Source organism: Macrobrachium nipponense, chromosome 1, assembly GCF_015104395.2.
Source record: "Macrobrachium nipponense isolate FS-2020 chromosome 1, ASM1510439v2, whole genome shotgun sequence".
NCBI classification, from domain to species: Eukaryota; Metazoa; Arthropoda; class Malacostraca; order Decapoda; family Palaemonidae; genus Macrobrachium; species Macrobrachium nipponense.
Window position 1 is genome coordinate 77,153,278 of NC_087200.1, and position 26,365 is coordinate 77,179,642.

Sequence of the window (26,365 nt, forward strand, 5' to 3'; positions counted from 1 at the left end):
TCATGCAAGGATGGATAGTTGAAATTTAGGTGCACAGCCCAACCACAGTGAACCTAAGGGTATTTCAAGGGATATAATGTGTGGTTTCACACAAGCATGCTGGACAGACTGCTCCATATGTAAGAGGAAAATATTATGGGAAATGTGTTAATTGTTTCAGCATAAGATGTTATTTCGCACTGGCGAAATTAGTAAAGGGTGATAAATGGCAAAATCAGCAATATCATCACAGAAGTTCAGCTTGAAGGCATGAATGGCAGTAGCTACAAGGTTGACTTTTGTGGTCTCTTGAATTGTCTTGTGACACTGAATGATTGATGTAAGAATAATAAAGTGTTGCCTTTGTCTCCTACTGCTCTCTCACCCAACCAATGGACCAAAGTTGCTGTCAGCAAAGTACTCAGTTCACTTCTTCTATTTTGCCCTTGATAGAACAGTGAAGTGGTACCGAAGGAAATGCAATATGAAGGATGTGATCTTCATTTTTTATCCTTGATATGAGGTTCAGCCTTTATGCCTGATACTATCTCTAGCAAGATATGACTTGGATGTGTTCCTGATTTGTGGGCTTTCCTTCGCTAGAGAACATCCACAAGGACAGAATGAGGGTTGTTGCTCAAGGTCAAGTTGACGAAGAGGAATCCAAGTCTAAACCCGTAGTTCCTAATGCATTGAGATATCAAGTGTCCTCTGGGTATCCTTGCACAGTTAAAAAAATTCACTAAAGAATTTCATCCTTATACTTAAGAAAGCAGCACTACAGCATCTTTGACCCATATGGTCCTGAACTTTCATCACAGACAGTCACTCCCTCTCTGTTGTCATCCAGAGGATTTACCTCTTCCCAGCCATTCACTGTTCAGCTTGGGTCACCCAGAAATCCTCATCTTCTCTGCTGACTCCTGCCATTAAAACTCTTAGCTCTGAAAGCGATGAAAAAACAGCCTCACTGCAATTTTCTTGGAGGGGGTGTGTACAGTTGCAGACACCTTTTGATGGATTGGACATGAAGTAGAGCAAGCACTGAAAATTTTTTATAAATCAGGTAATAATTTTGGAAATTTGGCATGATTTTAATCTAAATTTGTAATATCATATACTCTTCTGTTTCTAGATCAAATGTTAATGGTACATATGTTATGCAGTATTCACTTTTTTCTGTGAAAAATCAAATGATTGATACAGACTCATGAGACAGTTTGATTATATTGACCTAGATTTTAAGCCTACACAATCATGCTATATATGTCATATAAAATTTGCCTTGAAGAGTAGTCATGATGAAATGGAACCACAATGTATGGAGCGGAAGCTTATTTATGAATTGTAAAGTTACAAGATTAATTTCAAGTTCACAAGTTTTCAGCATATAATGAGGAAAAACAAAGTGAAAATACCTGCAAAATAAAACACAAAGTTTATTATAAACCACTTTATTGCTCACTTGTGTCAAATACAACACATTTCCCAGTCACACTGATGTTAAGATTTATGGGAAAGATATACTTTCCCTTTTGCACATTTTTTTTGTTTTTATATTTTTTCTTTCATTGTACTGACAATTGCAGTTATTGCAATGTCCATTGGTTAGTCCCACTCTCACTATTTCAATGGCTTTTTGAAATGTAAAAAAATATATGACCCCAGCAACTAGATTATCTGGTCATATTTAACTTAACCAGTTTAATTTCTTGATATTTGTTGAAAAAACTTCATTCCATTTTCAATATAAACATTGTTTATTTTCTGTTAGCCACACAAAAAAAAATTAATCACAAAAAATGGATACTCAAAAAAGGTATATATAATCCATCCATCAAGAGGGAATTTTCAAAAAGGTTAGGGAGTAGTAGGTCTAAATATGGGTATATAGCCTAATGAAAGCAGAGAGCGCTCATTACAGAACTGTATTTTAATGAACTATCAAAATATTACTATGTTTTATAAAATCAAGTCAACACTACTTTACTTAGTACAACTGTGTTCTAACAGCAGTTTCATACACCATACCCCCTTGCAATTTGAATACATACCGACAATTTCATAACAGGTTACATGATTTTCATTTATTACAAGGCTACACCTGTTTTAGGATTTGTACACATTACTTAAATCCTGACAATAAATAATTTATCACGAATCCATACATTACAAAACCTTAAAAGTATTTCTTACAGATAAACCCTTTGAACGCTAATTTTCACATATAAAATCTGCAAGCAGTTATACTACTGATCGAAGACCAATGGACATAGCAGACAAATCATTCAAACAGCTACCAAAATTTCATCATCAAAACCATCTTCCATTTATAAACATTGCAAGACATTACAGTATTAAAAGCAGGTAAAATTTGCACATCAAAATATTGTCCAAGGCAATGTGTGTTGTCTCTGTGTTTACCATACCCTGAGTGGTATAGTGGGCACGCAGCACCCAAGTTGCCCTAGGGTATAAGCCTATAAGGCAGAGTAGGACATCATTCAAAATTTAACCTGAATGATACAAACACCATAAGCATCATTCACATACCTGTCAAATATTTGAACATAGGACATTTTTATCTAAAGGTGACTGTGTGTATCACCAGTATGAGATTGTCAGCTGCTCCAGTCTGGCTCTTACAAACAAGAGGAAGGCACATCTTAGTCCCACCACTAGATACTGGTCAGGGGACTTCAATTCTTTTTTATTTTTCTGAGGAGAGGGGAGAAAAAGGATGGAGAGATAACAGGGAGTTAAAAGGACATCTGAGAAAAACTCTTGCAGAGACATCAGCACTCAATAACAAGTCACGTAACATGACTCTGTATTTGACTAGGTTAAGTGTACAAAACCCATGGAGAATAGGCACTACGGTGAACATACCCTGTACTGTGGTGTTACATTACCTTGCCTCCATTACATTCTACAGATCCAGAGTCAGTGGAATTATACATTTAATAAAGCTAACATCCAGGCTGTGTGTGTCAGTATACTTTACATCAACACCAAAGGCAATGGTTCAATAACAACACTGGTGCCTCATTCAATGGGGCTTTCATCCAACAATGACACTTGCAAATGCAGCAAGCAAGAGTTGAAAACATTTTGGCAGTGGATATTGACATAAGCTCCAATTTCATCAACTCATTGCTGACAAGAGAGTTCTCTTTTTAACTTAAAAACTTTACACTCCAGGCTTAAGAGCATCCTGATAGAAGTTGACATAAGAGATTAGAACAGAGTAAAAGTGGCAAAAGTTTCTTCACAAGATTGGAGCATTGTAGGGTCTAAATACATAAATACACAAACGAATATTAAATAAATAAGGAAAAAAATCTTCACAAAAATCTTCACAGTCGAACACTAGGATAAGTTATGTTGTCTTTTTCTCTCTCAAAGAGGAATAGGGTAGTAGTAACATTGGAAATATTCACACTCCAATGCACAAGCTAGTTGGTGATCAACTAATGCATGCATGAGACAGTGTTTCACTTACACTGACATGTGCATGAAGGAAATGGGAGGATTTATTTTGTAATTCTTCTGAATTAATAAAAACATGATACTAAAAGAAGCTGACAAGTAATGAGGACTTGAGCAATGATATTCCTTTTGATATTCTACCAAGACAAAACAAATGCCTTGCATCAAAATCTGAATAAAAATGAACTCCTTGTTGTTTAAAAACCACTGAAACTAAATCAATAAAATCTCAAATTAATTACAATGTAAGTGTGGAGATCCTTTTAAATGCACTGTCTTCCATTTCCTCTCTGCAAAAAAGATTAGGGTGGATTTCTTCCTCCAAGAGTGTCATTCTCTGAAGAGGGAGTATGCTCTTCTAACGATTTTTTCCTTTTAAACTCCTAATATAGGATATGTATAGTTTTCTACTCCACAACTTATAATTTAAAATTACATTATTTTTCACTTTAAACCTCTTCTACAACAGAAGTCACATGCTACAATGAAAAACCAAATACTTTTCCACGATTTTCAAATGATGCATTGAAAATTTCACTTTACTTGTCAAGTTATAACCTTGACAATCATGTCCTATGAATTTAGACTAAGATATGTACACCTTTAAAGAACTTTCTTAGATGAATATCACTCAGACCTTGAGATCCAAATCCTCTCATCTCTGTTGGTACTCTGCAAGGGGTTTAACGAGACCTTCAGAATAAACTCGCTGAATAGCTTCACAGACGAATCTGTACTGACTCTGCATAAAAGAAAAGGAAAAATATCAATAAAAAAATTCTTGATTGCAAGACATTCACTATGGGAATGTTTACTGCAGTCCAATGCTTATTATATTTGCAAAACAAAGTGATTTTTTTCCAAAGCATAAATTTACAGGTTACTCCAAAAATAATACAGAGGTACATTAAATAGTAAGTCCAGTAGTACTGATATGTCATCATATATAAGAGTGAAAGGAATGACTCATCCAATTCCAATACAACTTACAGCTGTTTGGATCATCATGGCTCGCTGATCTCTCATGGCTCTGACTACATCCAAGGGATATACAGGCTCATTGGCTTCAATCAAACATTGGGCTGTTTCCATTAGGATGAGGACTCCTGTTCTTCCAATACCCGCAGAACAGTGGACAATGGTAGGTTCAACCATTCCTGAAAGATTACAACCTTTATCAGTCATATACTGCATGAAGAAAGAACATTTCGCTAGTTATATCTGTGAGAATATGAATTCTGCATGTTTGGGCCATAGTATAAGGTGTTAATTATTTCATTCTATCAATATGTTACATGAAATGGCGCTTAGTTTACATAATGCACACATAATTTCATGAATGTTAAAATAATTTTTATAAAATCATATCACTAAAACACCCAACTTTAAGCTCATCAGATTTACACCATTCAGCAGTTATGACAGTGTAATTCCATTTATTATATTTATGAGAGTTACTATAATGTACATCTGGTGGTCCGAGGTTAGATTCTCGGCTTGGCCAACGAGGGACCAGAGGAATTTATTTCTGGTGATAGAAATTCACTTCTCAATACAATGTGGTTCGGATCCCACAATAAGCTGTAGGTCCCGTTGTTAGGTAACCAAATGGAGAGCTGTTAGTCAGCTCAGTGGTCTGGTACAACTAAGATATACTTAACTATAATGTACATTATTTATGTCGAAATACTCTATACATACATCAAACTTGTGTTCTTTTATACTCTCTTCAGTTTAAACATGTCAAAATTTACTTTGATTTCACAAATTGCCTTACCTGCTCTTGCACGACGAACTTGGGCAACAAAATTCAAGAACTCTGTTGAATCATCTGGAACACCATGATCAGGCCAAGCCAAGTACTGCATGTGAGTTATGTGTCTCTCATCTTGATTCTGCAAAAGACAAAATAATCTTCAAAACATTCCAAAATAACATCTTTGTACATATTTATTCACTGCTTTTATTAATGTGTTTATGAAATTGTACCTCCAAAACTGTTATAAATTTTTCTTTTCTTAAGGAAATTGGATACTGTAATTAAAAAAGTAACCAAATGAGTTTGCAATGACAGAATTCTTTGCTCCATAAGGGGATATCAGTGCAATATGTACTTCATGTAGCTCAGCTGGCTTCATGAATGTTGGTGTACAGTGCACCAAGCCAAAGAGACATCTAGCAAACTTACAAACATTACTTGGTCATTTGGTATAAAATACATGCTTTTTTTTTTCAGACAGCATTGCTAACAGCCTTGTTTATTGAGACAAGGATATTAACTACAACAATGTGGAGTAGGCAGATGTCTCCTTTGCTGTGTACTTGAATTCATGAAGGCAACTACTATACATTGAAGAAAGTACTGTAGGTTCTATGCAATATCCCTTCAATCCCAGCTGCATTACTTTCGGCATATTTAGTTTTTAACCAGTCCCTTCAGGCTGTTTCCACCTAGGCAAGCCCTATGAGTCTAGATATGTGATAAACTGTTGGCCTTGGGCAGGAGAGGGATCGAAACAGGATTATTTGTCTTCTGGTAGGAGTCTGGTCTTTCACCAACCCTTTGATGAGGGTCTTAAAAAACTACTTTATAATACCCTCAGTCTAAAGTAGCCAAGTTTCTCATTTCCATTCAAACCCTGTATACATGAAAAGCCTTCACTTTTGAAAATTCTATCTAACCAGATAAAGCAAGTATGATATGAAAATACATACCTAAAACACCACAAAAAGCACTATTTCTGGAATGGCAAATGGAATAAATAACCAAACTCTTAATATGCTGGTATGAAAAGCAAGACCACTAAGAGGGATGAAAGAAAGTGTAATATGAATGATTAAAGTAATCAAAACTTAAGGATTGATTAGGAATTCCATTTGTGCATCAAAAAGCCTCCAACCTAAGCAATCTGAATTCCATAGGAGTAAACAAAGGATGTGGCACCTTTGGAGAGAAAAGAACCAACAGGGACAACTTGTAGTAGAGACAGTGGATCATGAGAAGAGGACACGGCAGATTCAATAAGTAACCTGCTTTCAATTTCATCCTACTGAGATGAGGAGAATGAAGAGATTCCCAAAACACTAGGGCAACATTCCAACCACTGACGAATACCTAATAAATAATAGCAATAACAAACAACTGAAAATGTAGTTGAATATACCCATTAAATATGAGTATTCAATCTTGTGGAAGGCCACAACATAGGCAATGCAAAAAATTAGGTTTTGAGAACACTGTTTGTATGGTTACCAACCTATATTAGGTAACTAACTGTGCTATCCCATATACTAACTAAAATATTGGAAGATTTTCCCTTTAATTAGCAAAACATAATTATGAGCACCCTAACCTGAAGTGACCATGACCAAAAAAAAAAAAAAAAAAAAAAAAAAAAAAAAAAAAAAAAAAAATCACACACACACCAAAACACTACTAATCCTTCAACAGCAGATTTAGTATTATGACATGTCATATCTACAAATACAGTACAGTGCTTTAATTAATCTGAACATCAAACTACTGACAAGTAAGTATAACAGCATTTCCAACAAACAGATTCATAGACCTGGAGGGGATAACAACTGAAATATATGAGACAGAAGTAGATATGAAATATCTTTAAGGCACTGCAATACAAGTTAAAGGGTCCCAATGAACATAGGCTCACTAAATCACAGTTAAAGTAGGTAAAGAACAATTTTACAGTGAGGAGATGCAGTGGAAGGCTGGACCATGGGCAAAATAATGAATAGACTATGGAAAAGGTCTCGAGTATGTCGAAGTATGTAAAAGCAGAACCCTGAGGAACACATCTAAGAATAAGGCTGATGATGATGTGCCATTAACAAAAAGAAGAGGTTAGAACAGGACTAAAATTGAGTTTCCTGCAGGCAATGGTGATGCCGCAAGCTTGTGGCTTGGCTAATGAAGGCCTCTTCCAGAGATGACAACCAAATATCTGTGATACACCACGTTATTAAAATTAAACTATAAAAGCTTGCCTACAGATAAAAAATAAACACATAGACATCCGAGTTTGAACCTACCTCTGTGTTGATGAGAGTAAATTCTCTGAATGCAAATCCTGGAGTCTCCTCTTCTTTCAAGCAAGTCACCTGAAGAGTTCCATAATCTACGGTTTCATATAAACGAGGCCAGTAACGGTGGCACTTCACTCTGCAAGAAATTTCGTACTGATAAAATTTTATAAATAATTAGCATTGACTCTATACAGAAAGTCTGTTACACATGCAAGTGATTGCAGTTCACAAAATTTTGTCTCACTTAGAACATCATGGTTTGCAAACTAGATGAGCTTCATGGAACGCAAAATTAATATTACACATAATACATGAAATCTATACCAGAAACCAAATAAAAACAGAATTGAAAACCATAACAAAATAATCATGAGTTAATAAAACTTCCAAAAGACTGCCATGATTTTAGGACGTATAAATGTAAGAAAGTCCTCAACTAACCTTCCTTGTTCTACAACCGTAGTGAGCATGACAATGAGAGTAGACTGTTGTTCCCATACCATCTGCCAGTAGTCTACGCAGGTTCCGGCTAAAGGTCCCTGGCAGGCAATATATCGATTGATGATTCCTGAACCCTGAATTTCCATATTAACATACGAGGCATTGATGTAATCTCCTGACGGGGCATTAGTTAAACGCACACGGGTGGTATCGTCTGTAAAATGAAATGTTACTGTTAATGACAAGCTCCATGGTAGAACACGAGTCATTTTTCATTCTAATTGTCCAGATTTTTTCAGTAGCTCATATTACCTTTCAGAGCTCGATAACTCGGCTCATTACTATATAAATACAACTTTTCAGATAGAAACCATATTGAAAAATATATCAATAACTCTCGTACATAGGAAACGCTTTCACAAAAAACACGACTGGATCCTCAACTGACTTACATGGTGAAATGTCACGATATCTGTTCTTTTTCTCATTTTCTTGCCTTCGGGCCTCGGAGACTGTCAGCCCAGGTTTTCTCCTGTACAACTGTTCGAACTGCGCGACCAGCGAACCAGCTTCAAGTCCCTCCGTCAGCAAGAGCATAGACTCGTGTAGCGGGGCGGCCTGGCCTCCGGACACGCCGACGCTGCTGACGCTCGAAGGAAGAGCCTCTGGGACATACTGGAAGGCAGGCTCTTCAAGTTCTTCCGCAAGGTACACTGTCAATGAAAACAAAATAAATAAATAACCTCTATACTAGTTCTAAATTCGAGTCAAGCCATCTTAACAGAAAGCAACTATGTTATGATGAAGAAACCTACTACATTTTCCTCGTGTTAGAATATATTTTTTCTATATAACAAAATAAATATTAAGACTTTTTCATCGAACTGTGTACTTGAGAAAACTTCTTACAAAACCGTTATAATGCAAAAAAAAAAAAAAAAAAAGTTTCTTGTACAACAACCCGAACGTTTTTCCGTCACAGAAATATCAGAAATTTTCCATCCTCAAGGAAAGGGTGCACATAAGGTCACGCTTTTTGTTCTTTGGACCTGGAAAAGAGCATTAGGCGACCGTTTCCACTGGCATCACTCTTGAGGAGAAGAAAGAAGTACACTTCTTTTACTGAAATAAGAGCTGACCCTGGTCATGATGCAAATCTTTGGTGTATAGCGAGGCAAATGTATTCTCACTTAGTATCAAAACCCAAAAGTTTTATTGCAACGAAAATATGGATTCATCTCCTAAGAAAACGCCATTTACCACTTAACAATGAAAATCATCATCCTTGAGAATTCGCATTGAAATAAGTTGCGGACTTAGGTTTTCATTATTAATACATATAGATAATAAGACCTTAAAATAAAAATCACCAGTCTTGTCAGAACGAAAGGATTATATGCAACATAGCAGATGCAATATAGCAGAGAAAAAATCCTAACATCACTGTATACTACAATAACTGTAAAAAAAAAAACGGTCGCAATAAACTGATAATTGAAAAGTGAAAAATGACCGGGAGAGGAACAAGAAAAGTTGAACAACGAAAATAAGATCAAACCCGAATACTGTGTACTACTAACATCGCTGTGGAATCCACGACCACAAGGCCTTCAATCGTAGGTGTTTTAAGCGGCGCAGATGCTGATGCCACACCGTGGGCGGGTGGAGGTGTTGCAAGGGTAAACCGTCGTGATAATGAGCAACGGGGGCAGGAATCACTAGGTCAAAACACTGATTGCAGTGGTTGTGGGACTGTGGCACAGACACTGACATCATAATGAAAGAACAATGAAGCGAGGTCGTCCCCTCCCTTGGAAAAAAAAAAAAATGGTTTCGTAACTGCCGACGACCGTGCAAACCGCACCACTGATCACTCCGCTACGAACTATTGCACTGCCCGCCACTACTCTCAAATGCTGGCCTCCCTCCCTAATGCAAAAGGCATTCTACTTATCTTATCTACGCTATCAAGTAAGAAGAGTACTTGAGAGCTGACGTCACTCAGACCCCGGATCGGCTTCGCGTTTCACAATGGTTTACTCGATCGTGAATTATACCCCCTCGGGGAGCGATAAGTCATCTTTATTCATCATAAAACCGATGAGGCGTTCGATTTCGCCGAATGACGTGAGATACGGCAGGAGGCGACGAGGGAAAAACCTTTAGTCAATTATCGAATTTACAAATCAGGAATAACGTGATTTCGATTCAATACCAATTGATCATTTCAACGGTTCCTGTTCATTCATTCAAGTAATGGAAGCAACAGTCCACGACACTACTACACAGGCACGTATCGCAAAACCTAAGAGAACAAATTCACAAATGCAGCCTACTTAAAACGTATCCACAGCCGAGGTTGCAACGGTACAAATTCCAGCATCTAGAAGAGAGACAGACAGAGACAGACAGAAGAGGACTTGTGACAGAGACACACACGCACACACCAATAGCAACAGCTGAGGTCGCTCTGAAGAGGAGGAAGTGAGAGTGAAGGTATTGGAGGAAGGGGTGCCATGGAGATGGTGAGGAGGAGGAGGAGGATCTGGAGCAAGCTTGGTCGTTGCAGGCAAGGCAAACAAAACTATTACCGCCCATCCATCCACACCATCACCTACTACCTCCCCCATTTAACCCACCGACTACTGGGGGCCACCCATCCATCCACTCGCCACTGGATTAACACAGAAACCGGTCGGAAGCCTTCGTTACAGTCCACTGCTACATCGCATACAAACTCTCAATTACAAACAGCCACACGCACACTTTGAGCCTAAGCTGAATAGTCGAGTCCTCTGGAAAATTCACAGATAAGACAAGAAAATGGTCTCCTTTTAGTTAAAGAATAAATGGTCCTTCCTCCTGATTCATGACTGAAATGCGGCGCTAAGAACTACAACAATCCTTTGGCAACTAAAGAGTTCAAGGGCGAACACTCACAAGAGATGACATTTTTGTCTCTCTCTCTCTCTCTCTCTCTCTCTCTCTCTCTCTCTCTCTCTCTCTCTCTCTCTCTCTCTGGCCTAATTTTCCCTTTCACTTTCATTCAATAAAAAAAAATCACGTTCATGTAATAAATAACTAACCAATCTAATAAAAATAACCTTTCACATTAATTTAATACAAACAATTCTCCTACATGTATTTAAAAAACACTCCTTCATTCAATTAAAAACTTTTATCACCCTTTAATAAACATATTTTCCTTCATTTAATCTGAAACAACACACCTTCCTTAAATACAAAAAAAATATTGCCCTCATTCAGTTTTTAAGATTCTCCTTATTTCACTGATAATGCAATTTCACTTTTTAATGGTGTCATATCTAATGTTTACAGAACATATAAAATCTACATAAACCATTCACATATTGATACGACGCATAGAGAGAGAGAGAGAGAGAGAGAGAGAGAGAGAGAGAGAGAGAGAGAGAGAGAGGGGGGGGGGGGGGGTCCAAATTGTCGAGTAATCATTTCGTAGCTTTCCGTACGTAACCAGGTTTCTTCTGAAGAGATTACGGAATCCATATGTACCTACAGTACAGTGAATAGTGTATATACCTGCCCTCATACTTACATTACACATACCTGCACTAAAATATTTACACTTTACACAGCGTGTAGTAGCTTATGCACAAATGCATCCATATACACTAAATCATCTGATAATCAGTCATAAATACATTCTAGTCGTTCTTTCCTGTCTTTAATCTATTGATTATATCGGTCAACAATTTCAACTAAAACGAAAATTCTTTTAGACCACAATACTTTAATTCTTCTGTTTATCGCCTGAGTGCAAATCGGAACCTGGTATTTTTTATTTTAATATTATTATCATTTTTATTTTTGTTACACCTCTCAGTCACTATTCAAAGATATGCAGAGAGATTTACTCCTGCTTGACGCTATATTGATTCTTGTCCCTAAACAGCACGATACACCAGATACGAAATAGACAGAATGACGTAGGAAGGAAGTGGAGAGTTAGGTTTAAAAAAAAAAATCATGTCAAGATTTCCAGGTATAAATGTTTTTAAGTTCTGCGGAAGAGAAGGGATTACACTGAGCTAGGAGGGGTTTAGATACAAGGCTAACGTATCATAAACAGCCAATAAAGATGGGTATCTTTTTATCACATTTTTTTCTAACAAGATTCCTGTCATAATCTCATCAAGCCAGGGGACAAGGTCATTTCCAAAGTCCCTATACTAAAGTGTAGTCACCTCACTGGCGTGTGTTCTGGTATATTTCATATTAGTGTTAAGTCCCCCTTGGCTGGTCCTTGCTTACACATCATTAACGTTCATGCCAAGGAATTTCCTGGGATTCTACAAGTTATTTCTACGCGAGAAACATTTTTTATGGTCAATTTTCTTTCACGGAGCTCTAAAGCGCGCCGGAAGTGGGTAAACACTATCTCTGTAACACACACACACACACTATATAGTAATGATATATATATATCGAATATAATATATATCTATATATATATATATATTATTTATATATATATTATTTAATTATATTATATATACATCTACCATATACAGATACACACACACAGTCACCACACACGCACATATATATAGATATATAATATATATATATACACACACACACACACACACACATATATATATATATATATATATATATATATATATATGTGTGTGTGTGTGTGTGTGTGTGTAAAATGTAGTCTCGAACCAAACTTTGCCTTATGTTCTACATTTACTTCGTCTTGACTCTTAAGTGATACAGAAAAAACAAAAACCTGCATATGTCTAGGTGAAAATCGCTAAGTCGAAATCCATCATCAACCTAACGTGTCAACTTCGAATTGAGGCAAATCAAAGCGAGGCTGCTCGTCATAAAACTACGAGAACTGACACAAGAGGCATATCATTGGCAACACCTCCAGAACCTTGGGCTCTGAGAAGACAGACAGCGGGTGATTATAAGAGGCAATCACGGTATCAAAAGCAAGATAACACAGAAATTTCAGATACATGTCGTGATCGTGGGAAGTTCATTAGCTTTGCCAAGAGGAATTACCTTTTTCTTCATCTATTCGGAATGAATGAATAATCACTTCCAACAAATAACAGCATCTATAAAATGACTATCTTTACTTACCTTTAGTTGCATAAACTTGTATATAGAATTACGAGACTAGCACAATTCTACAATCATCTAACACAATTCACTTCATAAGAACACCATACTCCTCGCACCGGCCAGATTATAATATACATACTGACAAAATACATACACATAGTGCACATGATAATCACACGAGCACGGTGAATGAAAAACCCGGACAATATTTCCCCATGTATGCAGAGAAGGACCGTTTCCAAGAACAACCTGTTCAACGTGGAATGTTCAATGCGAACTGTCATGAAGCAAGAAGCTCTGCAAATGAAACCCCACAACAGAAACCACATTAAGCGCATTATCACGTAATAATTTCATAAACAAGTGTGTATTGTTGTTATTATATAGTATATATATATATATATATAATATAATATAATATATATATATATATATATATATATATATATACACACACACATCAAACACACACACGCACACTTCATTCGAGCACTTAGCTACATGCTCTCGGATAGGTTTCATTTACCCTTTTTACTAAAAATATAATAAATGTATTATCGAGAAACATGAGCGTATATTAGAAATGCCCGATTACTTCTTAATTTCTGTAATTACATATAATTAACAAAGCGATAAACATCCCGATTTCAAGAGCCATTTCCTCTTTATCTTGGGATTATCTTTATCTAGGGATTACAATAAGCTTGCTTATCTCACTAAATTCAAGTCGCTCTATTCCTTCCTGAGTATTTGAAATCCTTTTGTTTGCATCATATCTCGGACAACAGGTTCAACCTTCGAAGCAGTTTGGTTTTCCCTCCTTCTCGAGAATGGGCGGCCTCTCTGTTCCCTCGGCAATTTTGTAAATAAGGTTGCCACTCCCAACAGTCTCCACTCGACTTGGAATAAACAATCGACCGCAGCTGCACATCAAAATTTTGCTCAAGGATATAGGACCAAGCACTCTGGGCATCATACATGATGACTAATATAAAAACCAAATTACAAGAAAAAGTTCAGCTCCACTTTTGGTGTACTGAGATATAAAAACCTCTATTGTGTGTCCTGTGCTTCTTTTCCCTTTGATCTTCGCTAAGTATTACTCCGCTAATAGGTATTTTTAATTTCGGTATATAATCGAACTTAAGCTATTCGCCCTGAAAACTACCTGTCAACTATTATGTATTTTGGGATAACTGTTTCCCAACATAAGCATTAAGAGAGGCAACTTACACCAAGCTTTTAATTGTGAACAATCTTGCTTAATTAACGCATGACACCTGTCACTAGGGGGCCACTTTTCACTCAGTTTCCTCTTATCACAAGGGTTGCTGATATTGCCCAGGATAGATGTTAATGGTCGGCTGTCTTCTCATTACTCCGTAGTTAGCTGCCTTGTCATTTCCTTTAAGCTCTGAATATCTTATTGCTTTTCATATCGATGTAACATTTACCAAGCGGAGAAGAAATATACATTCTTATGATTATTACAAAACGGATAATTGTCACTAAAGCAACAGCAGATGCAAAGGATGCTATTCAAAATGCACACAATGTTCTGGAGATAGACCATAAGTACGCCCATCCTCCATCTTTAATTCACGGGGACTGTAAAGTTGGAGCCAGTAACAAAATATATAAGACTTGGAACACGAAATGGATTCGGGTCCCACACAGTGGCAAGTCGCCGGAGATACCACTGATCTGAGACTGCTGACGTTCTGTAATAACCCATATTTAGCACATAAACACAATGGATGAAAGGAGAGGGATATACAAAAGCAGGACTTGACTTAAAAGGAAGTGAGGGGCTTGCCGCTGAATAGACATATTACTGGCGTCCTTATTCATGCAGATTACAGGCCTATCTATGTTTGTGTTCCACTCTACCGTTACTGTACAGCTTGAGCCTCTATTTATGAATCTAGTATACCCAGACAATGACTTTGTGATAGGAAAGCGCTTGCGAAATCATTTGAAATCTGAAACTTGTATTAAATGCAATATCAAGCAGTGTATTCCAGTTCAGACTTATGTATTTTTATTCTATTAATGCTTTAGACATAACTGATCACTGAAGCCTTCATATTATGTGCAGTGAATATATATTAGGATAACAATCTACACTGAATCCCAAAGAGCGAAATTTTAATTTTAATTTTTAGGTAAGCTTTCAAAACAGAATTACGCAGCAAGGTGTACAATTTTCACCTTTACTAGATAAAGACAAACTCGCAATCTCTGTTATCGGGAAGGGCACAGTGTTTTAAACAGGCGTTGGAGGCCACTCTTCAGCCATTACAAAGAAAGTTTGAGTCAACAGTAACCTTGCAGTCTCTGTTGGCAGGTGGAGTCCAGTGGTTCACATAAGACCTCCTACTTCCTTTCACACCTTAGTGCAAGGTGACTGTGCTGGCATGATTCCCGCTTAATCTCAACCACCACAATCAACCAAGCGACGAGACACAAAACTACTCCAAGATGATTAATACCACCATAAACTAAAATGCAGAGCATTACGCTGTAAATTATTAAATACTTCAACTTCCACTATCTAAAAATGAAGTGTTTATATAAAAGTTGCCCAATCAGCGGAACAAGCACCAGAACTTAATATCCAAGAACTCGATCTGTTGAGTTGTTAAATCGCCTCTAGGTGAGGCCTAAGCCCCTCTGTTTCAATTATAGGAAGGACTATTGTTTACCCATGTTAATTGTGGAGTATCATCTCTCTCTCTCTCTCTCTCTCTCTCTCTCTCTCTCTCTCTCTCTCTCTCTCTCTCTCTCTCTCTCTCTCTCTCTCTCTCTCTCTCTCTCTCTCTCTCTCGTGCCCATACAGTTCTTTTACCCTGTTCGGGGATCGAATGCAAGTTTGCTTAGTTGTGAGACAAACATTACCATCTCCGCTACGATGCGAGTACAGACGGAAGACGACAATAACCGTAAACTTTGTCATAATACTCATAAATGTCAATAAAACTGGGATATGAGTCAATGGCTGAATGACTGGTTTTAGTCGGCTTCCTTATCACATTCTGCTGCCTACGCGGTGCAATGATACCACTTTCGCATCCCAGACCCGGTCGTAGAAAGTAAGAATACTGGATGGACATCAGTTTGCCTTCAATTGACTGCTGGTGATCACGGCAGAGAGATATAATTCATCAGTAGGTGAATAAATTGTATACAATAATGACATAGCTAAGAAAACAAGGGGTTCAGAGAAATTTTTCACCTCTCTCTCTCTCTCTCTCTCTCTCTCTCTCTCTCTCTCTCTCTCTCTCTCTCTCTCTCTCTCAAGAAACATCAGTGAAATCAGTTTATGTTCTCCAAAGGGACAAATGATATCGTCAAATGCTGATAAGAGGGGAGATAAAAAACACGAGCCCTGAAATGTGTCACGTACCTTCGCAGTTTCTTCGTATCGCACTTGTTTTCAAGATCCAGATAAACTTTTCAACTTTATTACATGAGAGAAACATAGCGTTATGACACTTCCTGACTGTAATATGTAATATTCACACATGGACAAATATTCAACTCATTTAGTCAGATGCACAGATGCCACAGACGTGACATTTTCAAGTTAATGAAATAGTAACACAAATAAATTACGACCTGAATGTAATATCATTTGTGAATGTGTGATTATATCAATGTATGTATGCATACATATATATATATAATATATATATAATATATAATATTATATATATATATATATATATATATATTTACACATATATATACATTAGAGAGAGAGAGAGAGAGAGAGAGAGAGAGAGAGAGAGAGAGAGAGAGAGAGCATAGCAAAACCAAACCCTGAAGCGTGTATGATATTTTTACCGTTTAATGAAACGAAACCTGCCATGTTACCATGCTAAACTAAGCTAGTCAGAATTATACTGAGCAGACTATGTATTTCCAGTGATTAGGAGAGTCGCTTCCCATCGAAAGGTTCCGTTCGATTCTCGAGAGTTCTCCGTCCACCTAGGCAGTGAATTATGCATCTGGTCGTTAGTCTACTTGTGTCGCAAGCGCGGTGGAGAAGGTCATGGGGCTAGTAACCTTATTCCAAAAGATTTTGTGAAAACACAAAAATAATTATTTATATAATACATACATACATACATACATACACACACACACACACACACATATATATATATATATATATATATATATTATATATATATATATATATATTGTGAGTGTGTGTGTCTGTTCGTTTGAGACCATATGGCTTTGAATATTATTTATATATACTTGCTTTCTTCAAATGCCTTCTCAAGAGAAACCCTAGTTTTACTCCCTGATTTTACTTCCCTTACAAGTGCGTGTGTGTGTGTAAAAGATTTAACGAGGAAATGGGCCTCGAAATGTACATGAGCATGAACTTCAGAAACGCCGCGTTTTCAACAATACCCTGAATAGCACTCTTACCCTCGAGAACATAAAATATGGAACCGAGTGTCTATTCATCGGTCTCCGGAATATTTGGTAACATTCCACCCAGCACAGAAAATCAATATTTCTGACACGAATCTTGGCAGTAATGGATATGCCCATTCATATTTGGAGGTAGGTATTCTAAAATAGAGATAATTTCCTGCCAAATTTTCATTTTATACCTACTTTAAATTTTGAAATTACTTTAACGTCAATAAAACTAATAAGCACACCATGAAATAAAGTCGAGAGTGAATGGCCAATGAAATGAAATTACCTTGAAACAATATACAATAGAATACCTTCGAATTCTCGTTTTCTATCTTGTAAGAAGATGTACCCGTATCCATACTCTTAAAGGGTTAACTAGGCCTAATTTCACATTCATTAAATAATTGTATAAGTACTTTCTTATCACCTAAAATAATTTAAACTCAAATCCACGTAATAAACAGAATGAAAGTTACTATTATAGATAAAAAGCATCCAACGGAGAAATATGGATTACCAAAAGAAAAAAAACCATCGAATGGTAATTCAAGTAACCAAGGTTTGGTTTGTATGTTAGCAAAATTCCTCTTTCAAATTCACATCTAATTCAATTTGCAGTATAATCCAATTTAAGAAACATCCCTAACATTTCGTGTTTACGAATGTTTTCTTTATGTTTCAGTTTCCGAAGAAATCAGCAAAATTTAAAAGTAAGTACAATACATATATTATGTATATAAGCATTAAGCTACAAATGTTCTTTAATATCCAATTCGCTCTACCTCGGAAATAATACATTTTCATATAAGTTAACAGAAGTAGATTTTTTTTACTAGATAGCAAGTTCGTAACAAACTTATTATCAATTAAAAAATTCCCCTTCGGATAACATATGAAAGTAAATAATTTTTCGAGGTAGAGCGAATTGGAAATCAAAGGATATTGGTAGCTTTATGCTTGTATAAATCACGGCGCCGTGATAAAATTCATTCGTGTATATATATAGTATATATTATATATATATATATATATATATATATATATATCTATATATATATTATATATATATATATATATAGATATATTTATATATATTCTATATAATATATATTTATATATATATTATATATATAAGATTTTAATACGGCCAATGAAAAAAACGGATATAAATCTAACTGCATTGAAAGCGATTATCATTTTGTCATGATTACTAAGTTGCTTGGCCACAAAAAGGCCAAGAAACAAAGAAGATATTACATGCGTGTCTATTTATGTATATCACATTTCCAATTACAAAAATATGTCCTTCCAATTTACAAAAATATATGTCCTGATATTGATTTATTGAATAAATGCATGTAAGGACGGGCATTGTGTGTGTGTGTGTGTTCTTTTATCCATCAAGCGGCCCTCATTTAGTAACCAGTTATTCTTGAAGAAATTGTTTTTTAGCGTTATAAATATTTTAGAATAGTTATGTCTTTGAATAACTTCTCAAACGGCTTACGATTCCACATAATTTCAGTTATTTGAGTAACTTCCAGGGCTGAGTGGGGGCGGGATGGGGACGGGGATGGGGACGGGGACGGGACGGGACGGGGGAGGAGGGTTAAAAATGTGTTAAGAAGAAGATATCTGACGAAAAAAAAATATTACTCACCATTTTGTTTAACGGTCAGGACGAGCTCTCCGGAATGGCATTCTCTTGAGGCACGGATAAAGTTAACCACCTGTTCATGGGTCATGGCAGAGACATCTCGCCCATTGATGAGGAGGACCTGGAATTGGGGGAAGAAAAACCAATAAATTACTATCACACGTCAATTTCGGCAGAACCTCGCACGCCTCAACTTTACTTTTCGTTTCTTTAAGACAAACTATATATTTGTAATACACATGCTTTTGAAAGCATGAAAATCATTGGCGATAAATTAAAATTGCAGCTTTGCATTTAAGATCATTCTACATCATATTGAAGTCATTCAATATCGGTTAGGATAGAGAACCTTTCCTACAGTAATTTACGAGAAAAATCGTATACTCACCACCATCTCTCCAGTCGCCGTTGCCTTCCAATAAATAAACAAGTTCCTAATCCCCTTCCAAGTTCACTTTCGGATTATTTCGCAAGCAACACCTGACACAGTTTCAAATCCAAGATCCAAAAATAAACAAGTCTCTTCTCTCGTGTCCCAAACAATCAAAACACTAGATCAAGCGACGATGCCCGACAGACTGCAATCTCCGCAGCCTCTGCCCGCAAAGCCCAAGGTCCAAGCACTGCCAAGATAGACTGACTGAGTCTGACTGACTGAGATGAAGGTTCCCTCGCGACACAACAGCAGCAGAAGCTGACTGACACTGGTTGTCTCAGCAAGTGTTCGGATGCTACTACCGGCTCTGCCTTCAGTGCCCACTGCCCACAGGCCCGTCTTCCTTACATCCGGAGAACGGGTAAGAGGATCAAGAACGCCCACCCCCTCCCCTCCCCTCCCCTCCATCACACCACTCATTCCTGGAAACTTGAATCATCCGTCTATTTTTATGATGATTCACACAAATCTCACACAACTCACTTCCACCGCCACCCTACGCTCCCCTTTTGTCGAACCCCCCCCCCCCTTCCCCCTGCACTTAGTTCAACAATAAGGAGTGTTTCCATAGGAACCCAGTGTACTATTGACCAAGGGAGTGTATTATATGCCTGGGTGTTAGCTAATGTTATATGATGTATCAGAGAGAGAGAGAGAGAGAGAGGAAAAAACATCCAAGACATTAATAGACTAACGTAATGCAAACCACCATAACCCATTCTTTGGAAAAAAAAATTGGGAGGTACATAGGGGATAAAATTCTCACTTACTGCCGGACGTGGTAGTTCATCAGATTACCTCTCTCTCTCTCTCTCTCTCTCTCTCTCTCTGTCCATCCGGTGTCCGGTTAAAAGCTGAACAGCTCAGGGACAGCAAGGTTGTTCGGGGTGGCATTCTTTCGAGCTGCTCCCCCGTCCCCATCTAGGAGCACCCCAGACCTGCCTCCTCGTGCTTTTACTCGATGCCCGTGTTAAGTAACGCCACTCGAATGTGCAAAAAACCTTTATGATTATACGGTATTTCCTTCAGTAAGAAATTTCACTTGATCTGAAATCTGAATTTAAGGAAAGGGCCTCATATACATGACCTGGCGAATACTGTATTTGTGAAAGTTTACATCATGAAGGATACTTTTTTTTTTTTTTTTAGCTAAAATACTTCAAGAGAGAGAGAGAGAGAGAGAGAGAGAGAGAGAATATTAGTTGCTGAATAATTCCAGGTCTTCTGCTTACATTCAACCAAAAATTTGCATAAGCGAAAGAGAAAATTACTCAAAAATTCCCCCAGCCCCTTAAAAAAATAGGATTACCCTGGGTGAAATCCCAAAAGCGGGTACGATTGTCGAGTCTCGTAGATGACTCACTTCAAGGGCATGGGAACTACGGAAGGTGGGCACGGAACCTTAACACCCTCCCCACCCTTCACCCTAACCCCCGTCAACTAAATCCAGCCACAAGGAGAGGGAGAAGGAGCGGAGTGAGACTGCATCACCGCCTGACATCACGTAGGAAAGACACAACTTTTGATTTATCAATGAGTGACGTCACAGAATACCGATGGGGAGCAGCAACCAATTCCATTTTTGACTCGTGGCCAGATGTTGGTCTCCGAGGAGAAAAAAAAATATTCAGTGCAATGATTCTTTTTTCTCTCTCTCTTTTGTAAGTCGTTGTTATACAGCGATGCATCGAAGCCTAATACGAAAACGGATTTTGACAACTCACAACACAGGTAAATTTTGTGATTTACATTACAGCAATGGATTTTATAGCGAATGATACAACAATGATTTTGTACGGCACAATACATGTTTTAAAATCAAGATACGATCATTTAGTAAGGCACAATACAAAGATTTTGCAGGGCATCATTCATAGATGGACTTTGTAAGACAATACAATATTCGATTTTGTAAAACAGATTACAACGATGATTCCTGTATTTTAACTGGCAGCAATACCTTATAACAAAACTGCATGCACGGTGGATTCATTTTTGCCAGAAATAAATGCAACAAAACTCAATTAGAATTACATTCATTACAACATAACATGCTCACAACATTGCAGCTAATCACGAAAAGAAACGTATTCAAAATGTCCAAGAAAGAGAAAAGGCAATCAATTGGGAAGGACACAGGAATTCTGATTTTTTCGTTCAGCAACCCCCCCCCCCCTCACTCTGTGAAAGACGAAGCATCTGATAACCAACAGACGCATTTTTTGTGGAGTGTTCAAAATGACTGACTGATCGATTAACTGGCTGAAACTTTAAAATGGCGTTGCAACAACGATACTTTTCGATCTACTGTAAAGTCCTTTCTTGTTGAATAAACAATATGGAGCCTCTTCTCAGACAACATTGTATCTGCATGCAATAAAATGAGAGAACCAGGCGACAGGTGACTGACAGCTTTCAAATCATGTTATCTCCACTAAAATGGCATCGTTTTTTTTTCAACGAAGCTCAATGTGTCTGCTTTACATCTATTTATGTTAGAATTCACCTAACCAACTTAACCTAAGCTGTCAAACCCTAGCCTAATTGACGGAGAAATGTTGCAGGAACGATGCTGTTCTAGTGAAGGTCTCATAAGTTATGCCGCTCCTTGGCGTGATAACTAAACAAACACATAAGCGTACATCAAGTCGAACAGGAGAGGAAATAACCAATAAAAAAAAAATCATGGCCATCGACGGAAGAGAGAGGAGAGGAGAGGAGAGGAGGGAAGAGCGATCGAGACCCATTTTGCATTACGTCACCCACACACACACACGCACACACACACATTCCACCTGAAAAATGGTTCTTCTTCTTCTTCTCACCGTTATTGCATCAACATTCCGGTTCCCTTGCGGCCCTGCCTGAAGGGGGACTGAATCACAGGAGGCCTTTGTTCGTTGTGTGGAGTCGGTGACGTCAAACAAAAATGTGCGTAAAAGAGACCGTTTACGTAAGACTTCTGCGCAAGAAGGACACAAAAATACGGATACAGAGAGAGAGAGAGAGAGAGAGAGAAATTAGGAGGAGAGAAGAGAGAGCGAGAGAAGAGAGACGAGATGGAGAGAGGAGAGAGAGAGACTCTTGCAGAAGGACACAAAAACACGATCACAGAAGAGAGAGAGAGAGAGAGAGAGAGAGAGAGAGAGAGACTCTCTTGCATAAAGTTCACATTTTAAAAATTGCATTGCTTAAACCAAGAACTTCAAGTAAAATTGAATGCTTCTAAGTTGAACATTTTCAGTGTGTGTGTGTGTGTGTGTACGCGAGCTGTGTAATCGTTTAAACCGGAAATGATACAACCTTAACTGCATAATAACACAGATGAGGTACAATGCGTACCTAGAAGTATTGAGTTATGAACTAAAAGATGCAGGTACTCATGAACCAGAGTATAAATCTAAAAAGTAAAAGTTAAGTCTGATTTAACTTTCGACAAACTTCTGGGCTCACAGGGTCTTCCTCTTCCTAGTACTGTCCATCGACTTGGTACAGGGTGTCCCCAAAGTCCCATTACAAGAATTTATTGCTCGGAAACCATTTAACATGGAGTGATGCAGTTTTTTAGTTTTTTTTTTTTGTAGAATAAAGTACTCTGAATGTAAACTTGAGGGAATGTAGAATATTCTACAAAAAACTGCATTACTTTATGTTATATGGTTTCTGAGCAATAAATACTTGTAATGATACTGGGACTTTATGGACACCCTGTATAACAAAGCCACGAGTAGCATCACTTGACGGAATATTGGGAGATCTCATTGTAACGTTATTGTAGACGCCGACAGCTATTGAAAATGACTCCTAACCAACCTACAACCATGGCCAAATGAAAATGCCATGTCTACAAAATCTCTGAGCTTTCAAAAATTCCATTATTTGTCTAACAAACACAACTTAAGCGGCGAAACAAATTACAGAGACGAATCGATTAAAAAAAAATTTCCCAGTGCTATGGTCATAACAAATATAGTAACTTCTAAAGACCTAAAACATAGTGATTGCAAATCTTAAAAAAATTAAAACGTGCTAAATAAAGGAACTACACGATTTAATCTTTCTCCATTATTTACGACTAAAATAACACTTTCATAGGTGAAGATGCTGAATACTCGAGTGTCAGTAGCGACACAATAAAATAAATGAAACCAGTCATCTGAAGATAACATATGAACAATTCTTATCACTACGGAATCTCACGAGGTATATGACACTTTCATCGAGAAATCTTTTGGCATTCGGTGGCAGACTGATAATAAATGACATTTCCGCAAGCAGCATCTGTCGATACTATACTTTCGCCCACAATTCGTCTACTTGAAACGAACAGGAAATTTCCCGTTATGGGACAGAACGTTTCCGGTATGCAAATTCCCGCGATGTATACTAGTATTGCACTAGCCCCGGGTTTCTTGCCATGCCCCCTAGGTTAGGTTAGGTTGGGTTAGTTCAGATTCAAGCCACACTCACAATTTGGGTGTGGGAAACTTCATGAGATTATTTTCAAGATGATTCTATGGCTAGTTTTTAAGGTAATGCGTCCCGATTTTTCAGGGAAGGGCCAATACTCTGTTACAGTTCGGGAATATGCGTTCGGTATTGAGGTAGTTTTTATTTTATTTTATTTTATTAATTTTTTGTTTATGTAGACACAGCACACACAAAATACACGAAAATCAAAACCAAAATAATCGTAACCACTATAAACTGAATATATCTTCAAGTACTCAATCATAATAAGCGAAACAACTATATACCGAACATAATCTAAGTGTACTCACAATCATTATAAACAATTAATAAAAAATCTAAAAAAACATGCTTCTCGTCTAGCGCTGAAAGACTACAACAAAAAAAAAAAAAAAAAAAAAAAAAAAAAAAAAAAAAAAAAAAAAAAAAAAAAAAAAAGCGCCAGGCGCCAGGAACGTAAGCGTCCTTCTCAGTAAGGAAATGACGTCGACAGCCAACACAGACGGTCACTGTTAACCATTTCCCACTTTCCTCTTGCGGGCTCTCTAAGTACTTCCCTATTAATACGTTCATGACCTGAATGGCTAAATGACGTCAAGGGTAAAATGAATTTAAGAATTATAAATCAGTGTCTTCATGCCATGTGGCATGCAGTAAGGAACTCCAACCACATATCATCCAACTACCAAAAGTTTGTCAGAGGTTTGATTATGATTACTGCAACACTAATATGAACAACAAAACCTGATTATCACTACTAAGACTTATTAAAACTGTCTTGAAATATCCTACGATGACAGCAATTACCTCTTTAAAAGACGCATGAGGAAAAGCTACATTCATTTTTATCGAAACAATATTCCTTTACCTGCAAATGACTTTCAACTGCCAGTCTAGGCCCAGCCATTGCGTTATTTCCCTTAGTTAGAACAGGAAGTAAAGCAATTGTCATTTCAAATCTCGTGGCTTAGTTCACGCTACCTGGAAGTCATGTCGTCTCAACCTAGTAGTACATCCAGTCCTCGTCTTGGGTAACTTTTGTAAGCATTCCTTCAGACAACCACACAAAGTATTTCTCCCTTCACTATCTGGCTCAATAATCTTTCTTAATAATGGAGTGGTGGATCAATTTTTGTTTCATTTAAGCAATCTACATTATCTAAAATTAAATCTTCAATCAACATAAGTACTGAAATTTTAGTTATCACAAAAATAATCATCACAAAAATAATCCGCTGAAAATAGGACGCTAAGTTTTAGCTCGCTCTCTCTCTCTCTCTCTCTCTCTCTCTCTCTCTCTCTCTCTCTCTCTCTCTCTCTCTCTCTCTCTCTCTCAGAACTTGGGGAAAAAATCAGTCTTCCCTCAAGCCAAAATAGTCTCCATTTGTTACTTTAATCACTGGTCTCTGAACGCAGATTCAAAAAATGTCAGAATAATTTATCTCAAATATTATTCCAAAGGTCACTTCCCTTTATACCAAATTATGCAAGTTCAAAATGAAAAACAAGACATCGCTATTTCAGCGTGACTATTCCACTCAACACCGCAAACTTCGAGACTCGAATGAAATCAATCGTTATTCCTAAAATTTTACATTAAAACTACAGACAAAATATAGTTACATACGCGTAACACTATGTAAAAAAAATGGTATTACTTAATTAAATTCTTCGTTGGTCAAATAGCACAGGAGAACTAAACATTTCTCTCGAAAACGAGAATGTCGGGTCAACACTACATACGACTTGAGCAACTGGTATCAAGCTACATTCCTCAATGACTTGGCAGTTCACTATCCCACTATCATCACTACTCTTATCTGGACATTATCTGAGTAATCATTGAATAGAAAGTCCTTATTCTAAGAACGGATGACAGTCGAAAAGCACAGATAATAATGTTTGGAATATAACAAATAAATAATGCGCCGAATTTTCTTCGGCACAATCGAGCTTTCTGCTGTATAATGCTGTATAAAACCAGAATCAACTATGACCAGGAGCTCTCCAATTGCTCGCCAGATGCGGTAGAACGAGGGTGCAGCCCAAGGCTCCGGAAAGCACTGCCAGACACACGCTCCATGGCTAACTTTAACCTTTAATAAAATAAAAACTACTGAGGCTAGAGGGTTGCAATTTGATATGTGTGATGATTGGAGGGTGACTGATCAAAATAACAATTTGTAGTCCTCTAGTCATAGTAGTTTTTTTTAACATATGAGTGCCGACAGACGGACAGGCTAAGCCGGCACAATAGTTTTCTTTTACAGAAAACTAAAAAAGGGAAG

The 26,365-nt window shown here is 37.3% G+C and overlaps 1 protein-coding gene across 7 annotated transcripts in view; it reads right to left on the reverse strand.

Annotated features, from left to right (window-relative positions):
- Positions 1-1,417: 1,417 nt before the first annotated feature.
- The window catches only part of LOC135219392 (tyrosine-protein phosphatase non-receptor type 4-like), a 523,112-nt gene continuing 498,164 nt past the window's right edge, over positions 1,418-26,365 (reverse strand). For all 7 annotated transcript variants that reach the window (XM_064256132.1, XM_064256131.1, XM_064256135.1 and 4 more), the window contains 7 exons: positions 19,175-19,292; positions 8,406-8,666; positions 7,954-8,167; positions 7,519-7,648; positions 5,246-5,363; positions 4,459-4,625; positions 1,418-4,210 (listed from right to left, as the gene is read on the reverse strand). In XM_064256132.1, coding sequence (XP_064112202.1) covers positions 4,124-4,210; positions 4,459-4,625; positions 5,246-5,363; positions 7,519-7,648; positions 7,954-8,167; positions 8,406-8,666; positions 19,175-19,292 — 1,095 coding nt within the window. In that variant the 3' untranslated portion in view covers positions 1,418-4,123. The remainder of the gene's footprint in view (positions 4,211-4,458; positions 4,626-5,245; positions 5,364-7,518; positions 7,649-7,953; positions 8,168-8,405; positions 8,667-19,174; positions 19,293-26,365) is intronic.